The 26,403-nt window shown below is 58.1% G+C and overlaps 1 protein-coding gene across 1 annotated transcript; it reads left to right on the top strand.

Annotated features, from left to right (window-relative positions):
• Positions 1–25,817, top strand: TMEM132E (transmembrane protein 132E). Its single transcript, XM_042914467.1, has 10 exons — positions 1–207; positions 13,843–13,861; positions 14,002–14,932; positions 16,382–16,528; positions 16,805–16,997; positions 17,793–17,936; positions 20,255–20,460; positions 22,034–22,322; positions 23,240–23,431; positions 24,403–25,817. Exons 1-10 carry the CDS (start codon positions 1–3, stop codon positions 25,456–25,458), a joined length of 3,384 nt encoding a protein of 1,127 aa, XP_042770401.1. The 3' UTR covers positions 25,459–25,817.
• Positions 25,818–26,403: the final 586 nt, after the last annotated feature.

Genomic DNA, 26,403 nt, shown 5'->3' on the forward strand with positions numbered 1-26,403 from the left:
ATGGTGAATGCGAGTGGCTCGGAAGTGCCTAACCAGGTCTTGGGGGCGGTCAAGGAGGGCATCATCGAGGAGGTGACCCTTGGGAGGAGTCAAAGGTCAAGGAGCACCCACCAGGCGGAGCATGTGGGCAACAGCACCACAGGCATAGGGAACAGCATGTGCAAAGGCACAGAGGCAGAGGGCATGGCTGGAGTGGCCCAGACCCAGGTGTGTGGGCTAGGGAGTGGAAGGAGGTGACTCGAGAGCAAGTAAGGACCCACGACCGGGGCACTGTGGGAATGAAACACTTGTGGGGATGTGGGACCGGGAGGAGGAAAGAAAGCATCCCATAAGGAAGAGGAATGGGTTGCACTGAGGCAGAGCAGAGGAGGAGGAGCAGGGTGTCTGTGTTCTCCAAACCTCAGTCTTCTCATCCGTAAAGTGGGTGGTTACAATCAGAGTCTTGAAGACCCCAGCCCTGGATCAGAAACGCCCATGGCGCATCAGGTAGATGACTGACCGTCAATCATTGTGGTGCCAAGAGAAACAAGGCACAAGAGGGCCTAGGCTTCGAGGGGCAGTTAGGGTAGGGCAGAGCAGATCCGGAAGGCTCCATGGGGGCCGAAGGGGGACACCCGTGAGCCAGAGTCTGTGAGAGCACTCAGTAGGGATTCCCACACCTGTTCTTTATAACACCCGTATAGAGGTGGGTTTCCTTGGCCCCATTTTGTGGGTGAGGGAGCTGAGGCTCAAAGAGTAAGTAAGTGGCTTGAATCCAAGGTTGTGACACTGACCCTCTGCTCTCTTCCCAGCTGGCAGGCGAATCTCATCATCCAGGGCTCCCCGCCTCCACCCCCAGGAAACCAGCCCAGGTCCTACAGTCACCCTGCGGGACACTTCCTAGTTCTTTTTAACGCCCTTTGACAACCCTGTGGGGCAGACAGAGAAAGGATGGTTAGCCTCCTTCTTAAAGTGACCAACTGTGTTTTGCCCAGGACGGGGGGGGGGGGGGGGGGGGGGGGGGGGGGACTGTCAGTATCAGATTGGTCGCACTACTCATTCTGCAGGCCCAGGTCACTCCAGGGGGCAATGCCCTGGTCCCCAAACTCGCCCTCACACACACATGTTCCAGCCCAGGGGCCAGCTCAAGAAGGGGCCTCCCTCCCCAGCTACCCAGTTCCCAAGGCCCCAAGCTGGGGGCCACAGAAGACTCTCTAGTGAAGACACTAGACAGCTTGTAAGTGAGTCAGGAAGACCAAGGCAAGGCTCAATGCCGAAGGACAATCATGGGTTCCTCCTCCAGGTCCGGATGCCCAGACCAGCTTGGAGTGCACTCTCTTCCTTCCTGGGTGGCTCTCTCTTCCCCAGCTGGAAACTCCCCAGATGGGGCTTTGGCTGTGCAGCCCCAGCAGACCACCCCCCCTACCGCCACCCTGCTGACCTGTCCCAGGGGCCAGGAGTCTGAGTTCCAAACCCTGCTCTGCCACAGAACCCCTGAGATCTTGGACAGATACCCTCCTGTCTCTAGGCCTCAGTTAAAACGGGCTCAGGGAAGGCCCACCTCTCGGACCGTTGTCAGAACGTCAGACCTGGGCTGTGGACGGGCCGAAAAGCCCTGTGTTCGTAATAGCGCCAGCCGCCGGAGCTGTTCTGGAAACACAGCTCAGTTGGTCCAGCATGCCAGGTCTCCTGCTTCCATTGCTCCCAGGAAATGAGCCCAGGGCTAGGGAAATCAGGAGGCCTGAAGGAGCCTAACCCCAGCTGTGTGGCCTTGGGCAAGCCTCTTAGCGTCTCTGAGCTTTGGTTCCCTCATAGGCGGAAATAGGGATGTTATTTATTTCCTGGAGTTATCATGGGGACAGGAGTCTAGCCTAGTGCCTGCGGTCCGTAGCAGCCTCTAAATATGAGCTGGGCCCCCCCACGGGCTTGCTCGGCCCTTTGGGGCCACTCTGTTCGCTGCAGCCCTGACCCCCAGACTGGGCTGGGCTGGGCTGCAGGGGTGAGGTGGTTCCCCAGCTGTCCCCAGAGCCTCCCTTCCCAAGGCCCAGCTCCAAACCCCACCCCCACCCCCACGGGCAGACACACACACACACACACACACACACACACACACACACATTCTCTCTCTCTCTCTTTCTGTTGTTTGCGGCTAATTGTTTATTAGGAGATGCGGGGCGGCTGCGCCAGTGGGAAGGCTCAGCTTGCTCCGCTATAATTAGGATAATGCCCACTAGTCATTTAGTGAAACTCAGAGAGCAGCCCCTCCCCCGCGGCTCCTGCTGCAGCTCCCAGGCCCGGCTGCCCGGCGTGCTCCAGTGCCAGGCCGCCCCACCCCTGCCCTCGGCCCACCTCCTTACCCCTCCATCCCCTGGGCACCTGCCAGGCTGAGGTTTTCCTCCCTCCCTCTCCTGGTTTCTTTCTCTCTGTCCTCTTCCTCTACCTCCCCCCTGCTCTCCTGACTCTAGCTTCCTCTCTCCTTTTCTCAACACCAACCCCCACCCCCCCCACCCAGTTCCCTCATCCTTGCCTCATGTCTGCTCTCCCCCTCCCCTTGCCCTCCTGGGAGCCTGAACCAGAAGCTGGGTTGGGAGGGTCAGCAGAGTAGGTCAAGCCTGGGTTTCCAGGCCCCAGGCGGGGGCAGTTCTAGTGGAGGCTGTGACCTCCTGGGGGACCCGCCTCCCTCAGGCCTGCTCCCTTGGAGGGGCCCTCCTTGCAGCTGCCCTCCCCTCTTCCCTGCCCGAGGCTGGAGGACTGGACCGGTAGAGCAGGGCTTGATCTCCAAAAGCCCCCTCCCAGGAGCACAGCAGTATGACTCTATTGCCCTATCCCCCATGCCCTTAGGGTCTTCCTGAAATCCCAGAAACAGGGGTGTTTGGGGGGTTAGGGGCTTAGGGTTCTGGGTGTGAAGGTGGGGACCCCCACAGGAATGGCCAAGCAGGGAGCCGTCCGCCTCACGTGGCCCGAGGTGGGGAGGGGCAGCGGGCTGCTGAAGAGTATCCATTAGTTCACCAGCAACCAGGGGCTCTTCCAGCAGCTTCCTTTTGTTCTGAGCCCCACAGCCACCAGTGGAAACCAGACCTGGCCACATATGAACCCCAACCCCTCTTCCTCCACCCTGGACCCCACCCCCCACCCCCGCTCAGCCCTTTCCACCACAAAAGAGACCTCACATCAGACCCATTACAGCTGGGCAGACTGAGGGTTTCACTCGCCCTGATAGTTGTTGCAGGGGGCAGAGGTGAGGACGGGGTCCCTTCCAGCTTTTCAGAAGTCAATAAAAGAGCTGTTCCCCAGGGGTGAGAGATGCTTGCCTGGAAATACAAGGCCTCCTTGTCCTCACAAGCCTGTCTGAGCCTCTGGTCCCCATCCTGGGATCACAGATGCAGACAGACTAACAGACAGACACACACTCACGACTCATAAGGGCAGGCTCACAGAGCAGGCACTGGGAGGGGGGCCTGGGACACTGGGCATCTGGAAGGGGCCGGGCTTCTGTCCCTCCTCTCCTGGGCTCCCCCAGCCCAGGAACCCTGTCTCTGGGCTCAGGCTCCTCCAGCCCAAGGTCACCGTCCCACATCTTCAAGTCCTTGCCCCCAAGAGGCCTGTATCACCCTCTCTAGGGCTAACGCTTCTCACCCTCCCTCTCTTCATGGGCCCCAAGGCTCTGGACCCCCGGGCCATCTGTAGCTTACAGCATCCCACAGAGAGAGCAGAAGCTGGAAGGGAAGGGAGTGAGCCTGGCTCAACCAGTCCCTCAGGACCAGGCTTGGTCTTGCCCTGGGACTGCTTCCCTCTGGCTGCAAGGCTCTGGGGCCAGCAAGATAGTGCCCCTGGGACCAGCAGGGAGCCGGGGAACAAGAGCCCTGGCTCCAGCGGGTCTCCCATCTGCCTTGCTGTGCACCCAGGATGTCCTCCCTGCCTGGGCCTCAGGTCCCCTGCCAGGTGCCCAGGAGCAGGACTGGATAGATGGTCAGCGCCAGCACGCAGGGGCCACAGCAGCTCCCTGGGGGGCACGGCTACCCGAACTTCCGGTGCCCTGGCCCTCCTTTGGGCCCCTGAGAAGCACTCCCAGCCCCCAAGTTAGCAGAGCTTGATACTGTCTCTCATTCACCAATACTCTCCTCCTCCCCTCTGTTTCTGCCTGCATCGGATTTCTCCCCTTGTTCTCAAAGATGACTGGTCACAGCTGAGCGGCAGGCAGCCACTGGTCTCATGGAGCAAGAGTGGCCAGGTCAGAATGCCGGCCCGGGATAGGGCTGGAGCAGGGGGCCTGGAAGCGGGAAACTGGCCCAGACTGCGTGTGTGCGCACGCATGCGGGCGTGCGTGGCTGTGAATCAGCACACACAACCTCCCAGGGCCCCCCCCCCACCCCGGTCGTTCATTTGTTCATGGCTCTGTGCAAAGCACCAGAAGGCTCAGACATAGTGAGGAGGGGGAACAGTCACTGGGTTTCAGAGGCTCTCTGGGCCCTGACTCAGGAGGCTGTGTGGGTTCCCTTTGGTGATGGGGACAATGACTGCCAAACCATAGCTGACATTAAAAGAGGCTGACTGTTGGGGCGCCTGGGTGGCTCAGTCGGTTGAGCCTCCAACTTTGGCTCGGGTCATGATCTCATGGCTTGTGGGTTCGAGCCCCGTGTCGGGCTCTGTGCTGACAGCTCAGAGCCTGGAGCCTGCTTTGGATTCTGTGTCTCCCTCTCTCTCTGCCTTCCCCCACTTCCCCTGTCTCTCCCTCTCTCAGAAAAAATAAACATTAAAAAAAATTTTTTTTAAATAAAGAGGCTGAATGTGCACCAGGCATGGGTGAAGTACTTTATAGGTCATCTTATAACATGTGCATTTCCTTCTCAGAGCAGCCCAGCGAAAGAGAGACTATCGCCCCCTTGGACACTTTAGGAAACTGAGGTAGAGGGATGCTAAGCTGTTTGCCCAAGCTCACACAGCTAATTGATGGCACAGCCAATCTGAGGGGAGCCTTCCTGACCCTCAGTTTCCTCATCTGTAAATGCAGGGTAGGGATCCTGCCATCGCTACAGCTAAGGGACCAGGAGTTCTCCGGTAGATGCAGGAAGAGACCTGGCCAATCATCAGTGCCGCAGGCAGCAGGCAATTTGGGCGGAGTGGACAGGTGCCCCTTCTACTGGCCCCTTTCCCTCAGCTTGTTCCATCCCGTGTGGCAGGGGGTGTGACAGCATGGGGAGGCTGCCTCCCCAGGATTTGCAGCCTCCTGGGGGCTGTGGGATACTGGAGGCTTGGCTTGCCATGGGTCCTCTCCTTGGAGCTCCTGCTCCACTCAGCCCAGCCAGGGCTACAGGCCCATGGGGGTCCTCAGTGCTGGGGGCACAGGAGTCAGGTTCATGGTGAGAGAGCCTCACCTTGAGGGAACCGCTTTGGGAAGAGGCAGAGCGAAGCTGGGGAGGCAGGGATAGTGGGGCTCAGGGTGGGGACAGACATCTCAGGACCCAGACCTCAGGGAGGCACCCATTTCTCCGCCGGGCTCCTCCTCAAAGAGGTGGTTCACCACAGCCCCAGCCTTGGGTGGGGACATACCTATATCGACCAGCCCAGATGGCATCACATAGGGAAAAGGCAGAAGCATTTCTGCATCAGGCTCTGGGCTTGGTGAGCAGAGCCCGGGGCTGGGTTTAATTTCCTACTGGCTCCCTGGACCCAGCATCTTTGTACAAGACCCAAACTGTTTAACAGTATATAGAGGCCCTGCCTTAGGGGATACGGGAGGGCATTGTTTGGGGCCCACGGGCCCAGCTGTCACCTCTCCTTTATCCAGCTGACCCCTGCCTGGCCCAGAACCCACCAGACTCCCTGCACACATGGCCCCTGCCCACCCCTACATCCCCCATGTGGCAGGCAGCTCAGGGACTGTCCGCTTCTTCCTGATGAGGTCCAAACAGGGGAGGAAACTGCCCCAGCTCACTCAGCAGGCCACCGGCAGATCTTCCTGAGCTGGATTCCAGGGGCCCCCAAAACTAGTAATCCTTTCAGCCTCGGTGACACTTTCGAGCTCCTTGGGACACTGTGCTTCATGTGCCTGTCATCTCTGTACTTGTCCTTTTTAACTCAACAGACATTGACAGAGGGCCTGCTGTGAGCTAAACAATGCATCCAGTGCTGGAGAAAAGCAAATCAGCACTTCTCCCTTCTCACAATGAAATAACCAATACGTGTTGAGTGAATAAATGAATAAACACTGAACGCTGAACACTGACTCTGTGCCAGGAATTACACCAGGCAATTTGTTTATTTAGTCATGGCAACCCTATGAAATAGGTTCTATTATCCTCATTTCCCAGGTGTGGCAATCGAGGCTCAGAGAGGTTAAGTAACTTGCCTAAGGTCACACAGCTAAGGAAGTGTCAAAACTGGGATTTGAACGTGAGTTTGTGTGGCTCCCAAACCACACGGGTTCTTTCTTCCTTTCCTTTCTTTCTTTTTTTTTATTTTCCTTTTTTAAAAAAATCTCGGAATAGCTTCAAACAATTTCCTTCATTTTTAATGACATTTATTGTTTTCTTTCTAATTTTACAAGCAGTACATGTTCATCGCAGACAACTGGAAAATACATAAAAGCATAAAGTAAAAAATAACAATCACCCGTAATCCTCACCCCCCAGAGATAACCACTATTAGCATTTTGATGTATTTCCTCCCGGTGTCTACATCTTTTTATGTAAAATTGGTATCATGCCATAGAGCCAATTTTACACCCTTCTTTGTTTAGTTCAAACTATTTTGTGAGCATTTTCCCATCTGAGTAAATATTTTTTTGAAAACTTGATCTGTAATGCTTGCACACATCCATTCTTAAGCATTTGCTTTTATTTAACCATGTCTTGCTTTTGGACACTTAGGTGTTTCATATTTTTTACTTATAAACGTAACATCGCAGTGAATATCTTTTTACATAAATCTCTGAGCCGATATCTATGGACGAGATTCCCCAAGGGGAGTTCCTGGGGCAAAGAGCATGAGCATCGCCAAAACCTTTAAAACGTATCTTGAAAGTGCGTTCTAGAAAATTGTCTACAGTACCCTCCGACAGTAGGGCGTGCAGATGCCCCGTTTCTTAAAACCCTTGCTAATACTGGATCTCACTAATGAAAACAACCACAAATGAAAACCAAAAACCTTCTTCAAGACAGGTTTTTCCCACTTCAGCACCTCACTCCGTGGTTCCTGGCATATGGGTTGATGATTGATTCTCCGTGTTACTGATATGGGGAAATGGGTCCTCAGAAATGGCATGCTTGCCCCGGGTGGGAGCTACTCGTTAGCCAAGGAAGAGCAGGACTGGAACCGGGGCACCCCTCCTCCCGGCCAGAGCCCTCTTCCAGGCACCCTCAGAGGGGAGCTTCCTCCCCTGCAGCTCTCCTGGGCCAGGGGTGTTTCACACCTCTGCTGTGGGCCTGGAGGTTTGAGCTTGTGTGTGGGGGGAGGGGGAGGGTGCCACTGTGCAAACCCATCCCTGGCCTCTTGATAGTGGACACATAGACCCCAGGATCCTCACCACCTACAGCAACCATATCTCTTGCTCCCATTCATTCATTCATTCATTCATTCATCTCTTCACAGATTTGGCACCTGTATGTGCCAGGCACCGTTCTAGGCTCTGGGTACTTCATCACCCACTGTCAGCATCACCAAATTATGTCATACAAGTCACTTCAGTGTCTCCCAACCTTTCCCGCTGGGTGCCATGTTTTCCAAACTTCTGTGATAACAGCGCCTGGGGTGTTTGATAAACACACATCATCAGGTCTCTCCCCTGGAAACTCCGATTGTGTTAAGCCTGGGTCCAGCCCTAGAATCTGTTTGCTTTTGTTTTGTTTGCTTCCGCTGATTCTTACATTCAGGCAAGTTCAGGAGCAAGTGCCAAAGGCTCCCCAAACATTGACATCTGGTGTGGCACCTGTGCATGTGTGTGTGTGTGCGTGTGTGTGTGCACACACAGGTGAGTAACCAAGCGGCTCCCAGCACAGCCCAGCACCCTCAGGCCCTGCTAGGACACCCTGCTGTGTCCCTCAGCCTCAAACTCACCAGAGCTAATGACGATCTTTTTTTTCTGATTTGCAAGCGATTAGTTTTAATTTGGGGACAATTAGAGGTAGAAGCAGGAGGCATCTGATCTTGATTAGAAGCCGGGAAATGGCCAGAGGCACCCCCATCCCCAGCCTGCCTGGCTGTAGCCTCTGTGTAGATTAATTTATATTTTCAGTAGGTTTGTGGGGGTGGCAGGCTGGCCTGTGTGTCTGGGGAGAAAGTGGGAAGGTTTTGTGGGGGTGGCCAGAGGCCCCTGCTGTGCTCCCAGACCACAAAAGCCAGACTGAGTTGAAGAGGGAGGGCCTCTGTGGGGCACCTGGGTGGCTCAGTCATTTGAGCATCAGACTCTTGATTTCAGTTCAGGTCATGATCTCACAGTTTTGTGGGTTCGAGCCCTGCATCGGGCTCTGCGCTGGCAGCTTGGTGCCTGCTTGAGATTCTCCCCAACTTCCTGCCCCTCCCCCATTCATACCCTCTCTATCTCTCAAAATAAATAAACCTATAATCTTAAAAACAAGGAGGGGGGAGGGCCTCTGTCCAGCCACTGGCCCTGCGCAGGTGTCTCATAAGAGGGTAGAACTGAGATTTGTTAAGCACCCCAAGTGCCACCCTTTGCGCTGCGCAAAGCTGGTCCAGGCCCCGTGTCTGCCTGTATCGCCATTGAGCTGGAAAAGCAAAAGCATAAATAAGTAGGTGCCTTCTGGTGTCGGGGGTGGCTTGGGAGACTTCTGCACAGGTGAAGGGGCGCGTAGGCCAGCGTCCTGCCTGCGGAGAGCATTCACTGAAGTGACTAACGAAGCAGTTCGATGGTAATTTGCATGTTACACCCAGACCAAGGCCAAGCTCCAGATCAGTCGGACCCAGAGCTGGACAGAGCAAAGCAGCACCCACGGGTCCTAGTGAGAGGCGTGGGGGAGTGCTTCAGGAGGAGGCAGAGCCGGGGCGGGCGTGGAAAGAAGATGGGACCCCCACACCCCATCCCAGCTGAGCATAACCCCAAAGTGGCCCCGGGTCAGTGCTCCCCAAGGGACTGGGCAGATTCAGTGCCCAGGGAAGCTGGGTGGGGGGAGAAGATTCGAGGAGGATGGGAGTTCAGGCCTGTTGCATCCACAGACACCCCATTCTTCGTTACCAAGCTGTAAAGAGCTGTATGTGCCTTCTGGGGCTGTGGGAAGAAGGAGCTGGCTCAGCTGAGTTGGGAAGGGTCACACTCTGGGTCTAGTCTCAGGGAAAGGCTGGGTCTGCCTCAGCCGCCATCATTATCCCTGAGCACAAAACCAGCATGATCCCCGCCCAGCTTCTTCCCCTGGATGGTGTCTCCGCTCCTGACTGGGGAAACTGAGGCTGTTGGGGGGCAGAAACAGCCAATCCCCATGTGTTCATCTGCTTGGGCAGCCCTAACAAAGCACCACGGACTGCATGACTAAAACAACAGATTTTGGCTTCTCGGTTCTGGAGGCCAGAAGTGCAAGGTCAGAGTGGCAGCAGGGTGGGTTTCTCCTGCGGCCTCTCTCCTTGGCTTGCAAAGGGCCGTCTTCTCCCTGTGTGTTCACGTGCTCTTCACTCTGTGTGTCCGTGTCCTCATCTCCCTACTTGTTGGGACACCAGGCGTATTGGATCGATGACCTCGTTTTACCCTGATGACCTCATCTTACCCGGATCACCTCTTTGCAGACCCTGTCTCCAAACACGGCCACATTCTGAGGTCCTGGAGGTCAGGTCTTCCACGTATGAATTGGGGTGGGGGTCACAATTCAACTCCTAACACCCATCATGCGCCCGAGAAGATGTGGAGAAGCCCTCTCTATCAGAAGGCGGCTCAGTCGGTTGAGCGTCCAACTTCTGCTCAGGTCATGATCCCACAGCTCGTGAGTTCGAGCCCCATGTCGGGCTGTGTGCTGAGCTCAGAGCCTGGAGCCTGCTTTATACTCTGTGTCTCCCTCTCTTTCTGCCCCTACCCTGCTTGTACTCTGACTCCCAGGGCTGCACCCAAATGCCTCCGGAGGCCCAAAGCTGTTTACACAGAGGGAAACCTAGCTGCTGCTCCGGGGGAGAGTCAAGGCCACTGACAGGAACACAGTGCAAAGGGTGGTCCACAGGGTGAGCTGGGCCCAAACACAAGAGCAGGAGTTGGGAGCCTGGAGGCCAATGCTCTGGGGAGCAAGTGAGAGGGTGAGGGGCAAAGAGTGGCCAGGTTCAAAGCCAAGCCTGAAGAACCCTGTGGGGTGCCTGATGTGGGGCCCGAGGGGCGGATGTGCACCAGCCCGTGAGATCAGCCCCCCTGTGTTGGGGGGGGGGTGTCCAGGCTGTCATGTCCATCCCAGCCACACCCCTTCAGCACCTCTCCCCCACCTCTGGGCCCAACCAACCTCAGTTCTGTGTAGATCTTCCCCTCCCCCGACTGTTGTCATTCAGGGAAACTGCAGCTCTTTCCTCCCAAGGCCAGGCCCTGCTTTATGCTGAGATAACAGGCCAGTGCACACATTAGCACACACACACCTTCCCAGATAGCCTTCCAGAAAACCTGACCTGTCTGCCGACAGCTCCACGGGCCTCAACTTCCTCCCCTCCAGCCCCCCCACCCACCCCAGACCACCTCCAGGGCCTCTCCCACCTCCCTGGGGAAACTGAGGTCCAGAGAGATCAAGTAGCTTCCTTTATGCTCCAGAGTAAGTGGGCAGGAGAACAGAGGTTATAGTGCTGGGGCCTCAGAAACACTCACCTCCACCACAGAAGAGGCCTCAGGGCCTCACAGAGGATAGAATGACTCACAGTGGTGACTGGAGGGGGTGTCGTGTGTCACGATGACACAAATACGAAAATTGCACCACCCTAATACTGTCTTTTCTGGCTCTCCTTTCTGAAAGTGAGCTGTTTTCTTAGCACAAGTCGCTTCCCCTTTCAGAAACCCAGACTCTTTATCTGCAAGGTTGCTGCCTGCCACTGAGAACCGTCCCCCTCAGCGGCCATCCGGTCTTCTCTTGGATGCCTCGTGGAGGAGGCCCTTGTACCCCACAGAGCATCCCAGTCATCGGGTTCTGAGAATCCCACTCATTCCACAAAAATCTATGGAGGGCAGAGGGGTGCATGCGGACATGGCCTCCAGGCCCCTCCCCCATGCCCCTCTGAGTCTTCTGCCCATCTGGTGGCTCCTGCCCCCACTGTGCCTCCAAGGGGTCCAGATGGCCAACTGTGGGGTGGGGACAATGAGAGTGTCGTCAAAGGGGACTAAGTGCTTACTTAGCAGCCTTTGGGATCTCCTGAGGACAGTAAGCAAGGCAGGGTCAGTGGTTATGAGTTCCGTGCCCCCAGCCTGTCCACCCCGGATGCTGAGCACTTACTGCTATGGCAGCTGCCCTTCCCCAACACCAGCGGGACAAGCACGGTGGCCCCTCCCCGCCTTGGCCCAGTGCCCACAAGCCCTGGACATCCCACCACACAGAGCAGTGCCCCCCTCCTCCTCTCCCTTGGCCTTTTAGCCACTCTCCACATCCTCGTGGAGGGGCTGATGTCACCATCTCAATTTTAGATATGGGAACCAAAGGAAGTATCTTGCCCATGAGTGTCACGGGGAGAACCTTGCACCTGAGTCCTGGATTCTTTGTTTGCCTGCTTCCTGCCGCTTCCAAAGCAGTTTGGGTGGTTTCTGAGCTCTGGCTCGGGCTGTTCCCCTGGACTCCAACATGTGTCACTTGGACCAGCCTCCCCCTGATGGCAAGGACAGCATCTCAGAGACTCCAGGGGTAACTGTGGAGCAGGGACTGCGGCCAGGAAGGCTCTTCCCATTCTCCAGACATCTTCCTGTCCTCGTCTTGGACCTAGCTGTCCACCCCGCCACTGCAGCCAGCATACCTTGCAGGGTTAGGAGCATCTAGTGGGGAAGGTGGCCTGGGAGCAAAGTTCTCCGGGGAATGGGAGGAGCAGTCTGGTGATTAAAGCATGGGCTGCCCGCCGAACGGGCCTATGCCCTGCCCCAAGCCAAATGCCTCTTTTTTTTGAATGAGGAAATTAAACCACAGATTAAAAAAAAAAAAAAAAATAGGCCATAGGTGCCAGAGCCTCAAGAGCGGGGAATTTTTAGTTCATTGCCTTTATGAGGAATTGGATGTGAAGGTCTGTAGAATTATCAAGGTTTCATTGATGATGGCAAAATAATAAATGGGCATAAACTGCAAGGAACCACTATAGCGTTGCTTAGAAGGCTCTTCCTTGGGACACAGGTCTCTGCAAATCACTCCGCGTAAATCAGGCATGATTTGTCAGAGGCTTGCTCAGTGCACGGCCTCCTAGATAACTAACTTCCATACAAGACAGGATGCGAAGTCCCCTCTGAGAAGGAGAGTCCCAGGGATTTGAGGTCATACCTTGGAAGGCTTCCTGGAGGAGGTGGCATTGGAGCTGGGCCTCGGAGGAGGATTCCGATGTGGATGCGTGCAGTTAGGAAAGGGGAGAATTTGATGCAGAAGGCACAGCATGAGCAAAGACGGCAGATGGGGCAGAATCAGCAAGTGCTACAGGCAGAGATGGTCCAGTCATGCTGGCAGCGCGGGTTTGGGAGGGGGAGTCCTGGGGCAAAGGGGAGCCTGGAACCCCACAGTAGAGGACCCTGAATGCCACACTCAGGCCCAAAGTGAGTCTGGATTTTGTCTTGTAAGCAGAAGGGAGAGAGTCTATAAAAATGCTTACAGACATTGGCATTGCGATGCACAATTTATAGAGTTCTTTCTTATTTGATTCTCGAAAACAGAGCAAGTGACAGCACAACATCCTTTAAGACCGGTATTATTATTATTATTATTATCAATTATTATTATTATTAACTTGATTTTAAAGGTGAGGAAAGTGACTCAGCACCGATGGGAAGATGGGAAGAGAACTGCTTCTCAAACCTCAAACCCCCACAGCTTGGTCCTTCCTATTCCAGAACAGTGTCCAAAGGGAATTGAGCTGGCGGTGAGGGGCCAGCAAGGTCTCATTTGTGTCCAGGAGAAACAAATCTCTCTGCTGCTGTGGGGGGGAGTGGATGCCAGGGAGGTGGTTAGAGGGAGAGGGGAGACCAAGTCAGGCCGTGTTATGTTGTCATAGCAGCGGGATCAAGGCAGGGTTCTGGGGATGGAGGACAGGGGGCAGCTCAGGACACCTCACAGAGTCAAGAGGTAGAATTGCTTTGGGCAGGGTCCTGCTCAGATGTGGGGAGGGGACCAGAGATGGCAGACCCAAGGCTTGAGTTGGGTTTGGGAGAGTGGGGTCCCATTCCCTGTGTATACAGTGCATGGGGAGAGGGCGTGGGGGTGGGGGGAGACAAGGGATCTCTGGGGGCCTGGCACCGTCTGAGGCAGCGGGAGCAGGAAAGGGCTTGGGTTTGAGAGTCAGGTGGCCCTGGGTTCGAAGCCTACTGCTGGCCCCTTTGGCTCATGTGGCTCGGGCAAGTTGCTTAAGCATTCTGCACCTTTACCTGTAACATGTGAGAATAAGCTCTCAAAAAAGAGAAGCTGTTGACAGAACACGATTGAATCCGTGGAAAAGGTAGACTGTGTAGCTCAGAGGATCCATCTGAGGATCAAATAAGCTAATGCCGGTGGCGTCAGCGTGGAGCAGGTTGGAATGGTAAGAGCGCTTTCTGGGGGCCCCCTCTCCGCTCTCGGCCCTTTACCCGCACACACTACTCGGGAAGTCTTAAGCAACCGCACCTGGAGGCAGAAAGCAATTTCATCCTCATTTTACAGATGAGGATGTGGGGGGATAAACCCTCTTTAAAGCCTCACAGGGCTTTGCGCTAGTGTCCGGTTTACGCGCACGCTGCAGCAAAAGAAACCAGGCAACGGTGAGCGGAAGGTTAACACAGCAGCACGGGGGGGCGCGCTTGGCGCGGACGCCCGCTGCGGGGTGGGAGGCTGGGGTGCCCTGCCGTGCCAGCACAGCCTCTGCTCACCCCTCTGGGCTCTTTCCCCTGTCTGTCCCCAGCCTCCAGCCGCTCGCACCCGGCCAGCCCCAGCCCACCCGGCCCGCAGGCCGGCCCGGTGCTGCCGGTCAGCTACCGCCTGTCGCGGACGCGGCTGGCCTTCTTCCTGCGGGACGCGCGGCCCCCGCCGCCTGCGGTGGCCAACGGCTCCCTGCAGCGCTCCGAGCCCTTCGTGGTGTTCCAGACCAAGGAGCTGCCCGTCCTCAACGTCTCCCTGGGGCCCTTCAGCACCAGCCAGGTGGTGGCCCGGGAGCTGCTGCAGCCGTCCAGCACCCTGGACATCCCCGAGCGCCTGACGGTCAACTGGAAGGTGCGGGCCTTCATCGTCCGCGCCCGCGTGCCTGCCTCGCAGCCCGAGGCCCAGGTGCTGTTCTACGTGGCTGGCCGCGACTGGGACGACTTCGGCGTCACCGAGCGGCTGCCGTGCGTCCGCCTGCACGCCTTCAGGGACGCGCGGGAGGTCAAGAGCTCCTGCCGCCTCAGCGGGGGCCTGGCCACCTGCCTGGTGCGGGCGGAGCTGCCCCTGGCCTGGTTCGGGCCCCCAGCCCCCGCCGCGCCGCCCGCCGCCCGCCGCAAGTCCCCGGATGGGCTGGAACCCGAGGCGGCCGGGGAGAGTCAGCAGGCAGAGCTCTACTACACCCTCCACGCCCCGGACGCGTCTGGGGGCTGCGGGGGCGCCCGTCGGGGGACCGGGCCCGGGGCAGGCGCCCGCGCGGAGAGCCCCACCCAGCACCCGCTGCTGCGCATCGGGAGCATCAGCCTGTTCCGCCCGCCCCCCAGAAGGACCCTGCAGGAGCACAGGCTGGACAGCAACCTGATGATCCGCCTGCCAGATCGGCCCCTCAAGCCTGGCGAGGTGCTCAGCGTCCTCCTCTACCTGGCCCCCAACTCCTCCTCTCCCTCCAGCCCCAGCGTGGAGCATTTCACTCTCAGGTAGGGGGCATGTGGGGGGAGGGTCCGCCCGCATCCCAAGGTCAAATGCATACCTGGCCGCTTGCAGGGGTGAGCCAGCACCCTAATCCGACTTCTTCCGTTTCTCACTTGAGCTACTTCAGGAAGGCACCTTACTTATTTGAGCCTCAGTGTTCTCATCTGCCCGGTGACAACAAAAAATTCTGCCCTACCTCCCTAGCTCACAGACGTGGGGAAGGAGAAATGTTCCTTTTCACAAGCATAGGTATCAAGAATGATAGAATGGGGTTGGAAGGGCCCTTGGGCCTTAGCTGGTGTAACTTAAAATGGTGTACCCATTTTGCAGATGAGGAGACCAAAGGCAAAGAGAAGAAATGGAGATCAGACAGCAGCCCGTTGGCTGGGAGTCAGAAATGAGCAGTAGTGTGCCCATGTGTCAGGACATTTGCCCAATCTTGGAATTAAGAGAAAAATTTTCAGGACTCCCAGCCTTTTCTGTACCCTGAACAGGATACAGTCCACAAATTCAGAAATACCTTAAGCCATATCACATCCCCACAAAACAGAATGTAATTTAAACCATGTTGAATGATTCTGAGAATGTAGCAAAGGCCCCACCAAAATATTCCCCCCACCCCAGGCACTATGCATAGGACCCACAACATTGCCTTTAGCCTCCGACTTCTTTGAGTTAAGTATTACCCTCTCTCCTGAGTGTACCACCTTAAAGTTCAGATCTTCCTGGAAGGGATGAGACCTGATTCAATGATTGATACGTGAATGTGAATATGAGTTAAATCAGTCATCACAGATCTTGGGCTACATTAATAGGAGTAAACATGTAGAATTAGGGAGGTGATCACCATTCTGCTTTAGCCAGTATGAATCGGAGCATAGCTGAAGTGTTGTATTTGGTACAGGGCGCTACAGGGTACTTATGTGTGCAGTGTCCAGAGGACGGTGACCTGAACCTGTGGCAAAAAGTAACAATTGGAAGAGCTAGAGATTTTAGGCCTGGAGAAAAGAGAGACTCAGGGAACACCCGCTCCCCTCCGGCTGTCTGAGAACTGTTACAATTGAGACGAAGGAGGATTGTTCTTTCCTGCCCCAGCAGAACCCATGACTAAGTATAGGAATGGGGTTTCAAATCCTTAAGGGCTTTCTGAGAATGGAATGGGATGTGCACAGTAGTGAGTTCCCTGTCACTAAGGTATGCAAGTAGAGGTTTGGTAGAACTTGGCAGAGAGATGGGGTAGAAGCGATTGTAGCCTCCACTGAAGGTCAGCATTTTCAGTCACATGATACCAGATTCCCCAAGTTCATCTCAAGCATGAAGTCTAGGACTCAGGGTAATGTACTCACCTGCTCCCCCTACTCCCAGCCCCAGCCTGGGGGGTGGGGGTGGCCAGGTGGGCAGCCATCGGGCCCTAGGCTGACCCTCTCGCTCTTCTCCCTCCCACTTTGTCCCAGGGTGAAGGCCAAGAAGGGTGTGACCCTTCTGGGCACCAAGTCACGGAGTGGTCAGTGGCATGTGACCTCGGAGCTGCTGACTGGGGCAAAGCACTCAACAGCCACTGTGGATGTGGCCTGGGCGCAGGGCACACCCCTGCCCCCCTGGTAAGCTGAGGTGGTGCCTCTGCCCACCTCTTTGCAGGATAGCACCTGGGAGGGGTGGGGGAGTTCTTGATGGAGGAAGCCAGACCAACAGAAGGGCTGGGGCTCAGATTGTGGGGGCTCTGGGGTCCAGGTCCGGGCACCTCAGGTGGCTGGAAAAGGCTCAGAAAGCTCCAGGAGGCAGGATGCCAAGGAGGGCAGGGGTCCTCATCGGGGTCCTCATCCCGAGCTGCTCCCAGCTCTTCCTCCCGGGCTCTGCTTCCTTCCTCCCCCCTGCAGGGAAGGCCAGGGGCCCCTGGAGATCCTGCAGCTGGACTTTGAGATGGAGAACTTTACCAGCCAGTCGGTCAAGAGGAGGATCATGTGGCACATTGACTACCGCGGCCGCAGCCCCCTGCCTGACCTGGAGCGGGCGGTCACCGAGTTGACGGTCATCCAGCGGGATGTACAAGCCATCCTGCCCCTAGCCATGGTGAGCGGGGCAGGTGACTGGGCCAGTGGATGCATACATCTGTCACGGGCGCGTGTGTGTGACAGGCACGTGCACAGCTGAGCGTGTGTATAGATCAACGCATGTCTGTGTGAGACTGCGGCCAAGTGTGTGCCTGTGAGTAAAGGTGTGTGTGTGTGTGCGCACGCGCTCACTGGAGGCAGGCGGTGCTCTGTGCCTGGTGCTCGAGTAGGACAGCAGAGGCTCACGGGGACAGAGGTGGGAGAAGTCACCCATGGAGAGGGCACTCAGGAGAGGCTTCCTGGAGGAGGCGGCCATGCAGTTGAACCTGGAAGGAAGGGCTTATATAACCAGAGATGAGGAGGGTGCTCGAGGCTGAGGATCCTGTGGGCAAAGGTGCGGTGATGGGAACGTGAGTAGTTTGTTCTAAGGAGCAATGGACTTGGGGGTGCCATGGCTGGAGTCACTGGGCCAGCCTGAGGGCACCTGGAATGGTCAGCAAATGTGTTGGATGTGATGCTGAGAAGCATGTCAGATGTTGAGAGAAGATGGTGGGGGACTGGCGAAGGGTTGTCTCCTGGTGGCACAGTGGCTTCCTGAAGGCTGTGGCAGGAGGCCAGGTGAGCAGAGCACCTGAGAAGGCAAGTGAGACTGGGCGGAGGCCCCTCTCTGCACATGCGTGCTGGTGTCCCCAGGGGAAGGACGCGCATCTGAGGAGTGGGGGCTCCAGGAGCCTGGGCCTTGGCTGGCCTGTCGTGGGAGAGCAGATGACCACCATAAGCACCCCAGTTCATCAGGGTCCCACCCTCCCTGCAGGACACAGAGATCATCAACACGGCTATCTTGACGGGCAGGACGGTGGCCATCCCTGTCAAGGTCATCGCCATCGAGGTGACTGGACTTGTCCTAGATGTCTCTGCCCTGGTGGAATGCGAGTCTGACAATGAGGACATCATCAAGGTGGGCGTCCTGGAGATGGGCCCCCCACACACAGGGAAAGAGGCCTCAGACCTTCAGGGGGAGCGGAGCCCCAAGCCAGTGGGGATTCACATCCCAGGCAGCTCCCCTTGGTAGGCAAGTGGAGGAGAAATGGGGGTGGGGGAGAATAGCTTCACATCCCACGTCTAGCCTGAGGGGGGTGAGGAAAAGCCTTGGGTACTGCTATCCTAGAGGGCTTCCTGCAGGAATTTGAAAGAGGCCATTTGGCAGGCAGAGGGGAGAAGGCAGTGTTGACAGCCTGAGCTCAATCCAATCCAGCAAGTGATTATTGAGCCCTTGCCCATGACAGCCATCAGGGAAGGCAGTGGGGGTAGGGAGGGAGCCTACCCCTCAGGGACACGCCCTGAACCCAGATGCTGGTGACCTCACAGAGAAGCTTCAGCTCTGGGAGGAAGCCCCAGAAACATGCGAGTTAGTCCAGGGGTGAAGGTCGTGTAAGGAAGGACTCTCTCAGGGCACACTCCCCCAAGTCCTCCAACTCCCGAAGCCCCCCACCCCCCACCCGCTAGAGCTCCTCCCCAGAGATCCACTCTGGGCCCCCGGTCCTCACAACCCAGCAAACAGGACATCGGTCTGACTCACATGTCCCAATTTGCCACCTCTCCAAGAGGGCCTCCAGATTTGCCCCTGCCCCTGGTTTTGGACGGTGGTCACAGGCCATGATGCACAAGGGTGCAGCCCCAGTATCTGTGTGGTGGGTGAGCTGTTTGTTGGGCCAGCCTCCAGCAGGTGCCAAAATCAGATGATCAGACAACAGAATCTGTTCCCTGTGTCTGTAAATAGCTCAGCGTGAAGGAGAACGGGAGGAGTGGGCCGTGGGTGTCCTTCTCCCTCTGGCTAACTGGGGCTAGCCTGGAGTGTGCTCGCTCTCTCTCCCCACATTCTGTCCCAGATCCCTCCAGGTCTAGGGAGCTGGAGCCTCACTTCACCCATTCCCCACCCAGGAAGAATGCCCCCTTCAAAGTCAGTCAGAGCAGATGGCTGGGTACCACAGCCCCATCCCCTGCAGAGCAAAAGCCTTGCCCAGGCCCTTGGGGCTTCCCGGTGCTGGCAGGCTGCATCAGGAAGAAATAGACCTGCTCTCAAAGGCTGTCACCCAGCACCTGCCCCTGCCCCCCACCTCCATGCTCCCCGACCCCGGCCGCAGAATGGACCAGAACAAAGTCTTGACGGCTTAGATACCAAAGGGGAATTCGCAAAGATGCTAAGTGGAATCTGTTTCCGTTCTCAATGAAATACACTCAGGTTCTTTATGGAGTTGGCCAACACTCTGAATGGACTTTGCCAGCCTTCTGAAGTGGGAAATGAACATTTCTGGCAGGGCTGCTGTCCCACGTCCCACCACCCCCATCTGAGATGCCTAAGGGAGCTGGCAAGAGTTTGGGACGAGCCAGGGGCTCATCACAGATGAACCACAGCCCCGGCCCCCTCCCCACCCCCACCAGAGCCTCCAGAGTGTCCTACGCCCGCAAGCCGCATGATTAGACCCTCCTCGCACGTGCACGCGAGGGTGGGCACCCAGTGGCCTGTAGCGGCAGGAACACTTAAATGCGTTGCACACAAGATTCACTGCTGCGTGTGCCGGGTACATACTGGGCACACTTGACGTGCACACCCACCTACATCTGCCCTGAAGTACCGGCACAGGTGTCCACCAGGATGTGTTCAGCAGGCATGTGCCCACCCAGCGAACCTCTAGGAGTATAAGCCGGTGTCCCGGTGGGCATGCATCCGTAAAAGCTGCACCCACTGGTGGCAACCATCCACCTGTCTGTCCTGATTTTTCCTCTCCCCGTCCCCCACCTCCACCCCAGGGCTAGAGCAGTCCCCGCGCCTGAAATTAACTAGCGGCTCATTTTCCTGGGGCCACAGGGCCAGATGGGCCGTTGAGGAGTCGTGGGCTCAGGACAGGCTCTCTGCCCCCTCTGCACTGTGGAGGGTCCTACCAAGTGACACCTGCACCAGAGCGCAGGCAGTCATGCGGGGGAGGGGAGCCAGCCCCGGGCCGGGGCGGGAGGGTGGGGGGGGGGGGTGTCGTCCACCGGAAGTCTCCTCTGAGGGGTGGTCTGTGTAAAATCACGGGCACGCTGGCTCCTTGCCAGGGAGCAAAAACCTCCCATAGTAGCCACTGAGAGATGATGCTTGTGGAGAAACAGTGGGAACAGGGACACCAGAGGCTGACGTCTCCCGGAGGAAATAAATTCGTCACCTCCCCTCCAGCCCACAGGATGCCCCCTGTAGGGCAAGACAGGCCAACCAACCTCCCTCCCCCTCCCCAGGTATCCAGCAGCTGTGACTACGTGTTTGTGAGTGGAAAGGAGTCTCGCGGGTCCATGAACGCCAGGGTCACCTTCCGCTATGACATCCTCAACGCCCCCCTGGAAATGACAGTCTGGGTCCCCAAGCTGCCCCTGCACATCGAACTCTCGGACGCACGCCTCAGCCAAGTGAAGGGCTGGAGGGTACCTATCCTCCCCGACCGGAGGTACAGCCCCTCCACACACAGTGGACACTCGGGATACTTACAGGTGGACACAGCCCTGGCACATAGTCTGATCCACGCATGTGTGTAAGACCCCAGGTGTACACAGTCTGCAGGTCGGTGATGCAATCAGCAAACTTATATTGAGCAGCTTCCTGTGTGCCAGGCACTGATGGGTGCTTGAGACATGGGGTGGGTGTGGCCAGTGCCTGACCCGGCCACGCCACGAACATGGTAGACACGGGAAGCCCTGTGCGCAGGGAATCGAGTGGCACTAAAGGAGACAGCCACCTCTTCCTCCAGGAGAAGTCCAAGCAGGCTCCCTAGAAGAAGTGACTCTGGGTATGCCTCTCTGGGGCACGTCCTCCACTCACCCCTCATTGCTGCTGGAGAGGAAAGCCAGCAGGGCAGAGAGAGAAAGAGTGGCAGGCAGCTAAGAGGGGAGGGGAGGGGCTGGGGGAGAAGCAGGCAGCCAAGGGAGAGCTGGGCTCAGCTCAGTTCTGTAGAGATTGGGAAAAGCAAGGCCCGGTGGGGTGGATCGGGGATCGGAGCCTCTCAAATTTGAATGTGCACATGAATCCCCTGAGGGCCTGTTCAAATGCAGATTCTGACCCAGTAGGTCTGGGAGGGGGCCTTCTGCAGGGGAACCAGCCCCTGCCCCGCCCCCCCCCCCCCCCACCAGGTGCTGCTTTGAGTCATGACGGGGGAGTGAACTCTGCAGCCAGACAGGCTGGGTTTAAATCCTGACTGCTGTTTACTAGCTGGGCCACCTTGGACTACTTACATAACCTCTCTGTGCCCCCGTTTCTTCGTCCACAAAACGGGCACGTTAACACCTCATAGAATGGTTGTGAGGATTCATTAACACGGGCACAAGAGACCTGTGTGAAGGGATATTCTGGTTGCTGGATGCGTCCAGAGCAGTAGCAAAGCACGAGCCACGCCCTCTGCTCTCTCTCCAGAGCACGCTTCCCTAACAGTGAAATCTCCTGGTTTTAGCCTCTTAGGCAATCTGGATAGGCTGAATTTCCCAAATCCTCAAGTCCTGGCGCCCTTTTGCTTACTAGTGCCTCCCTCGGCTCACCTCTCTGCTCTCAAGTTTCACAATGAGCAGCAAGGGGAACCAGGCCGCACATTCCACACGCTGCTTGGAAATCGAAATCGCACCAGCTAAACCTCCGAGTTCATCTGCTTGCCGCACGGCTGTAAGGATACAATCTGGCCGAGCGTTCTGGCAGTCTGTAACAAGGCTGCCTTCGCTCCAGTTTAGAGCTGAGAACAGGGCCAGGCGCATGCCTGGCGCCGAGAGAGAGAGAGAGAGAGAGAGAGAGAGAGAGAGAGACGGCACTTGTCAGGATTTGACATCAGCTTCTCCCGGGCGTGCCCAGCAGAGGCCGGGAGGCACAAGGGAGGGTCAAGGAGGTGCCTTTCTAGGAGAGGAAAGGCTGGGGACTCCGGGCTCCAAGCTTGTCAGAGACAGAAGGAACGGGGCAGGGAGGGGGCTTGCCCCTTTGCACGGCTCCCACCCACAGCGCAAGAGTGAGGGAGTGACCCCCCTGTGCCCCGCCCCCCCCAGGTCGGCCCGGGAGAGCGAGGACGAGGACGAGGAGGAAGAGGAGCGTAGGCAGAGCGCCAGCCGCGGCTGCACCCTGCAGTACCAGCACGCCACTCTGCAGGTGTTCACCCAGTTCCACACGACATCGTCCGAGGGCACCGACCAGGTGGTCACCATGCTGGGCCCGGACTGGCTGGTGGAGGTCACTGACCTGGTCAGCGACTTTATGCGGGTGGGCGACCCCCGCGTGGCACGCATGGTGGACAGCAGCACGCTGGCGGGCCTGGAGCCAGGCACCACGCCCTTCAAGGTAGGCACACGGCCAAGGCCAACAGCTCTGTGGATCTGTGGGCAGAGAACACAGACGTTCCCGGGACGGGATCTCTAGGGCCTCTGGGGTCCACCCCAGCCGGCCCCCAAAACACACTCTCTTCCCCTCACCCTGCCCCTGCCCCCCCCCCCACCACCAGAGGTGAGCTCCTTCACTGCCCCCTTGGTGAAGGCTCTCCCTGGAAGCCCTATCAACCTTTACCCATCCGTGTAGATCGCTCGGTGTGTTCCCTGAGAGCAGGTGTGGATGCGGAGAGGTGGCAGAGGAGAGGGCCCAGGAAGGGGAATTCAGGGACCTTAGGAATTCAACTCTGACCCTCCTACAGCGGGGTGCCTGGGCAGAAACCATCCATCTAAGAGGTTGTGAATAATGGCCCCTGGGCTAGGATTTGCCCGCAGACGTGATTTATCTGTAAAGCAGTGGATCCAGTGTTGAAATCTTGGGAGGTTTCTCATTTTTCAAAATCTAGATTTCTGGTTTTACAAAATACCAGGCCCACAATCCCACCTGGCAATCATCAGCTGGTCGGTACTGGTGCCTCCTTGACATGAGCGTTGAGTTCTATCTGCCAAGGTCCCTACCTTCCCCCTTTGTCTCCCTGACATCGAGGCCAAACATCAATGGCTATTTATCGCTGTGGGGGGCTGTTGTTGACCTTAAAATCTGCCCACCTGTCTCATCCGTGTTCCTGCCTGGCTCTGGCAAGCCCTTGACCCTCACCTGGCCTCTGGACCCTGGTTTCCTGTTGCAGCCCTAAGGCAGAGCCCAAGAGTCTTGCTCCCCCCAGCCTGCCTCCAGGGGTGGGCCTCTCTTGCAGCACTGGCTTTTCTTCCCAGGCTGGGAATTGGGGGGGTGCTCTCCTGGCCTTCGCCCATCCCTGCCCCACTCTGCCTCAGGTGGTGTCCCCGCTGACGGAGTCTGTGCTTGGGGAGACGCTGCTAACAGTGACGGAGGAGAAGGTCAGCATCACACAGCTGCAGGCCCAGGTGGTGGCCAGCCTTGCCCTCTCCCTGCGGCCCAGCCCGGGGAGCAGCCACACCATCCTGGCCACCACGGCCGCCCAGCAGACCCTCAGCTTCCTCAAGCAGGTAACTGGATGCCCAGCCGGCCAATCTGGGGGCTTGCGGTGTGGAAGGAAGAAGGAAACTCCAGTTTTCCCTGGGGCCATGAGTCCCCAGGTTAGGGCTCGAATGGAAGATCTGTCTGCCCTTTGTGCCCTACACACCCGACCCACCCCATTCCCCTGCCATCTGCACCGGGAGTCTGGCCAAGGTCCCGCTTCTTGCATCTGCCACCAGAGATGCTCCTGCTGAGGGTTCCCCCTCCCAGATTCTCAGAGAACCCCCGTCAGCTGTGCCTCCACCCCCAGGAATTACCCTCAGTCATCTCTGGAGCCCCAGTTACAGCCGCCCCCCCCCCCCCCCGACAGATCCACCAGGGCGTAGGCTACAGGACAGAGGTACAAAGGTGACAGGCAGGAGCACAGGGAGCCAGAAGGCTGCTGTTGAGCACCGGGCCAAGGGTCCCCTGCCCCTAACCTGCTCCATGACCCCAGGCCAATCCCTTCTCCCTGGGCCCTGCTTCCTCATCTGCAGGAGGGGCAGTGCTCAGAATGTTTTAACGGAGGACAAGGGTGGGGTGGGGTGTGTGTTCTCAATGTCCACGTGTCTCATGGGGATGATCCCAAGGTCAGGCATGGAGATATGGGGTTGCTCCTGCAGCAAAAGGGACTTGAGGTAGACCCAAGGCAGAGCATACGTTCAGCCCATCGAGGGGCGAAGGATAAAGTGGGCGAGGAAATTCTCAGGGCCGTATGAGGCCATATTGAGCCCCTGACGCTCCCCACAACCTCCAGAGGAAGACTTCCTGCTCCAACAATTCCTCCTAAGCACCTGCCACCCCGTCAGGCACAGTTCCAGGGCTGGGAGTGACAGCAGGGAGGCAGAGTACCCCAGTCCCTGTCCTCATAGAGCTCAGCATCTGCTCGGCATCTCCCAGTGAAGCCAGCCAGGACTAGCTCTCTGACTCCTGTCCCCTTCTCCTCCTCCTCCTCTTCCAGGAAGCCCTCCTGAGCCTCTGGCTCTCCTACAGCGATGGCACCACAGCCCCACTCTCCCTGTACAGCCCCCGGGACTACGGGCTGCTGGTGAACAGCCTGGATGAGCGGGTGGCCACGGTGACCCAGGACCGGGCCTTCCCGCTGGTGGTGGCCCAGGCCGAGGGGGCGGGGGAACTGCTTCGTGCAGAGCTCACCATCGCTGAGAGCTGCCAGAAAACCAAGCGCAAGAGTGTGCTGGCCACGACCCCCGTGGGCCTGCGGGTGCACTTTGGGCGGGACGAGGAGGACCCCACGTACGACTACCCCGGGCCCAGCCAGCCAGGCCCCGGCGGGGGCGAGGACGAGGCCCGGGGAGCCGGCCCACCGGGCACCGCGCTGCCCCCAGCCGAGGCCCCGGGCCCGGGCACCGCCAGCCCCGCGGTGCCGCCCACAGAAGACTTCCTGCCGCTGCCCACCGGCTTCCTGCAGATGCCGCGCGGGCTCACGGACCTGGAGATCGGCATGTATGCGCTGCTGGGCGTCTTCTGCCTCGCCATCCTCGTCTTCCTCATCAACTGCATCGTCTTCGTGCTGCGCTACCGGCACAAGCGCATCCCGCCCGAGGGCCAGACCAGCATGGACCACTCTCACCACTGGGTGTTCCTGGGCAACGGGCAGCCGCTGCGGGGGCAGGCGGAGCTGTCGCCGCCCGCGGGCAACCCGCTGGAGACCGTGCCCGCCTGCTGCCACGGCGACCACCACAGCAGCGGCAGCTCACAGACCAGCGTGCAGAGCCAGGTGCATGGGCGGGGCGACGGCTCGTCGGGCGGCTCGGCCCGGGACCAGGCCGAGGACCCCGCCAGCTCGCCCACCTCCAAGCGCAAGCGGGTCAAGTTCACCACCTTCGCCACGCTGCCCACGGAGGAGCTGGCCTATGACTCGGTGCCCGCCGGCGAAGAGGACGAGGAGGACGAAGAGGACCTGGGTTGGGGCTGCCCGGATGTGGCGGGCACCACGCGGCCCACCGCGCCCCCAGACCTGCACAATTACATGCGCAGAATCAAAGATATGGCGTAGAGGCGCCGTCCCGCCCCCTCCCCCCGGGGGGGTGGGCTCTGTGTGGGACGCGACCGGGACCCCTGCTCACACTGACGCAGGCGGGCCGAAGCGGATGTCGTACTCCCTGCCCCTGCAGCTTTGCTCTGTGCTGGGCGGCCGCCTGCCCCAGCTGGGCCTTCCCCGCGGCCACCTCGCACCATACCCAATTGTGCCACCGAAGGCAGAGGGCTCCTTCCTCAGGAGCTTGCTAGGAGGAAAGCAATCCTTGTTCGACTCTTTCCAAACCTCCTCCCATCTTAGACAACCCCCTGCCCCAAAAGTGAGGCATGGAGGCCAAGCTTGGGGTGAGGTGGGCCCACACTGTGCCCCGCCCCTGCCCCCCCACGTCCCCTGTCTTCCCCCTGTGTGGGGGAGCTTTGGGGGGGTCTTGTGTCACAAGCTGCACAAAGACTTTTCTCAAACCAATATTCAGGGATTTCTGTCCTGCAGGGTGGGGAGACGGCGGCTGCCCGCCCTGCGGAGGATCTTGCTGTGGACAAAACATGTGGGGAATGGGGGAGACACTTGTAGCATCTGCTGGCTTCCGGGTGCCCCCTCCCCCTCCAGTCCCTTCCCAGGACCTGGGAGTTGACCCTACAGAGGGGTCTGGGACCAAGCCAGGCACCTTCCTGAGATCTCAGGACTCCCTCCTCTATCCCAACCGGCTGTGGGCGGAGCCTAGAGGGGGAGGAGCCCTGGGCAGGCCCTGAGCAAGCCACACCCCAGCACTGTGGTCTGAGCAGTCCCGGGGAGGCCGGGTCCCCCTGCTAAGCCCACAGCAAGGTCAACACTACGCCTTAGCCCTTAGCCGCTCCTCTCGCTCTGCTGACCACTCCTCCCTCTCTGCAGGGGCAGCCACCCATCCCCCCAGGGAACGGAATCGGTGGGAGGGGGAGGAGGCACCAGGGGATGCTGTGGAGGACC

Source organism: Panthera leo, chromosome E1 (assembly GCF_018350215.1).
Source record: "Panthera leo isolate Ple1 chromosome E1, P.leo_Ple1_pat1.1, whole genome shotgun sequence".
Lineage (NCBI taxonomy): Eukaryota > Metazoa > Chordata > Mammalia > Carnivora > Felidae > Panthera > Panthera leo.

Bases quoted from the DNA above. Each gene is read 5' to 3' on its own strand.
- TMEM132E (XM_042914467.1), top strand. From the start codon at position 1: ATGGTGAATGCGAGTGGCTCGGAAGTGCCTAACCAGGTCTTGGGGGCG. The intron at 14,933-16,381 runs GTAGGGGGCATG...ACTTTGTCCCAG, and splicing joins GTGGAGCATTTCACTCTCAG to GGTGAAGGCCAAGAAGGGTG. The intron at 17,937-20,254 runs GTGGGCGTCCTG...CCCCCTCCCCAG, and splicing joins ACAATGAGGACATCATCAAG to GTATCCAGCAGCTGTGACTA.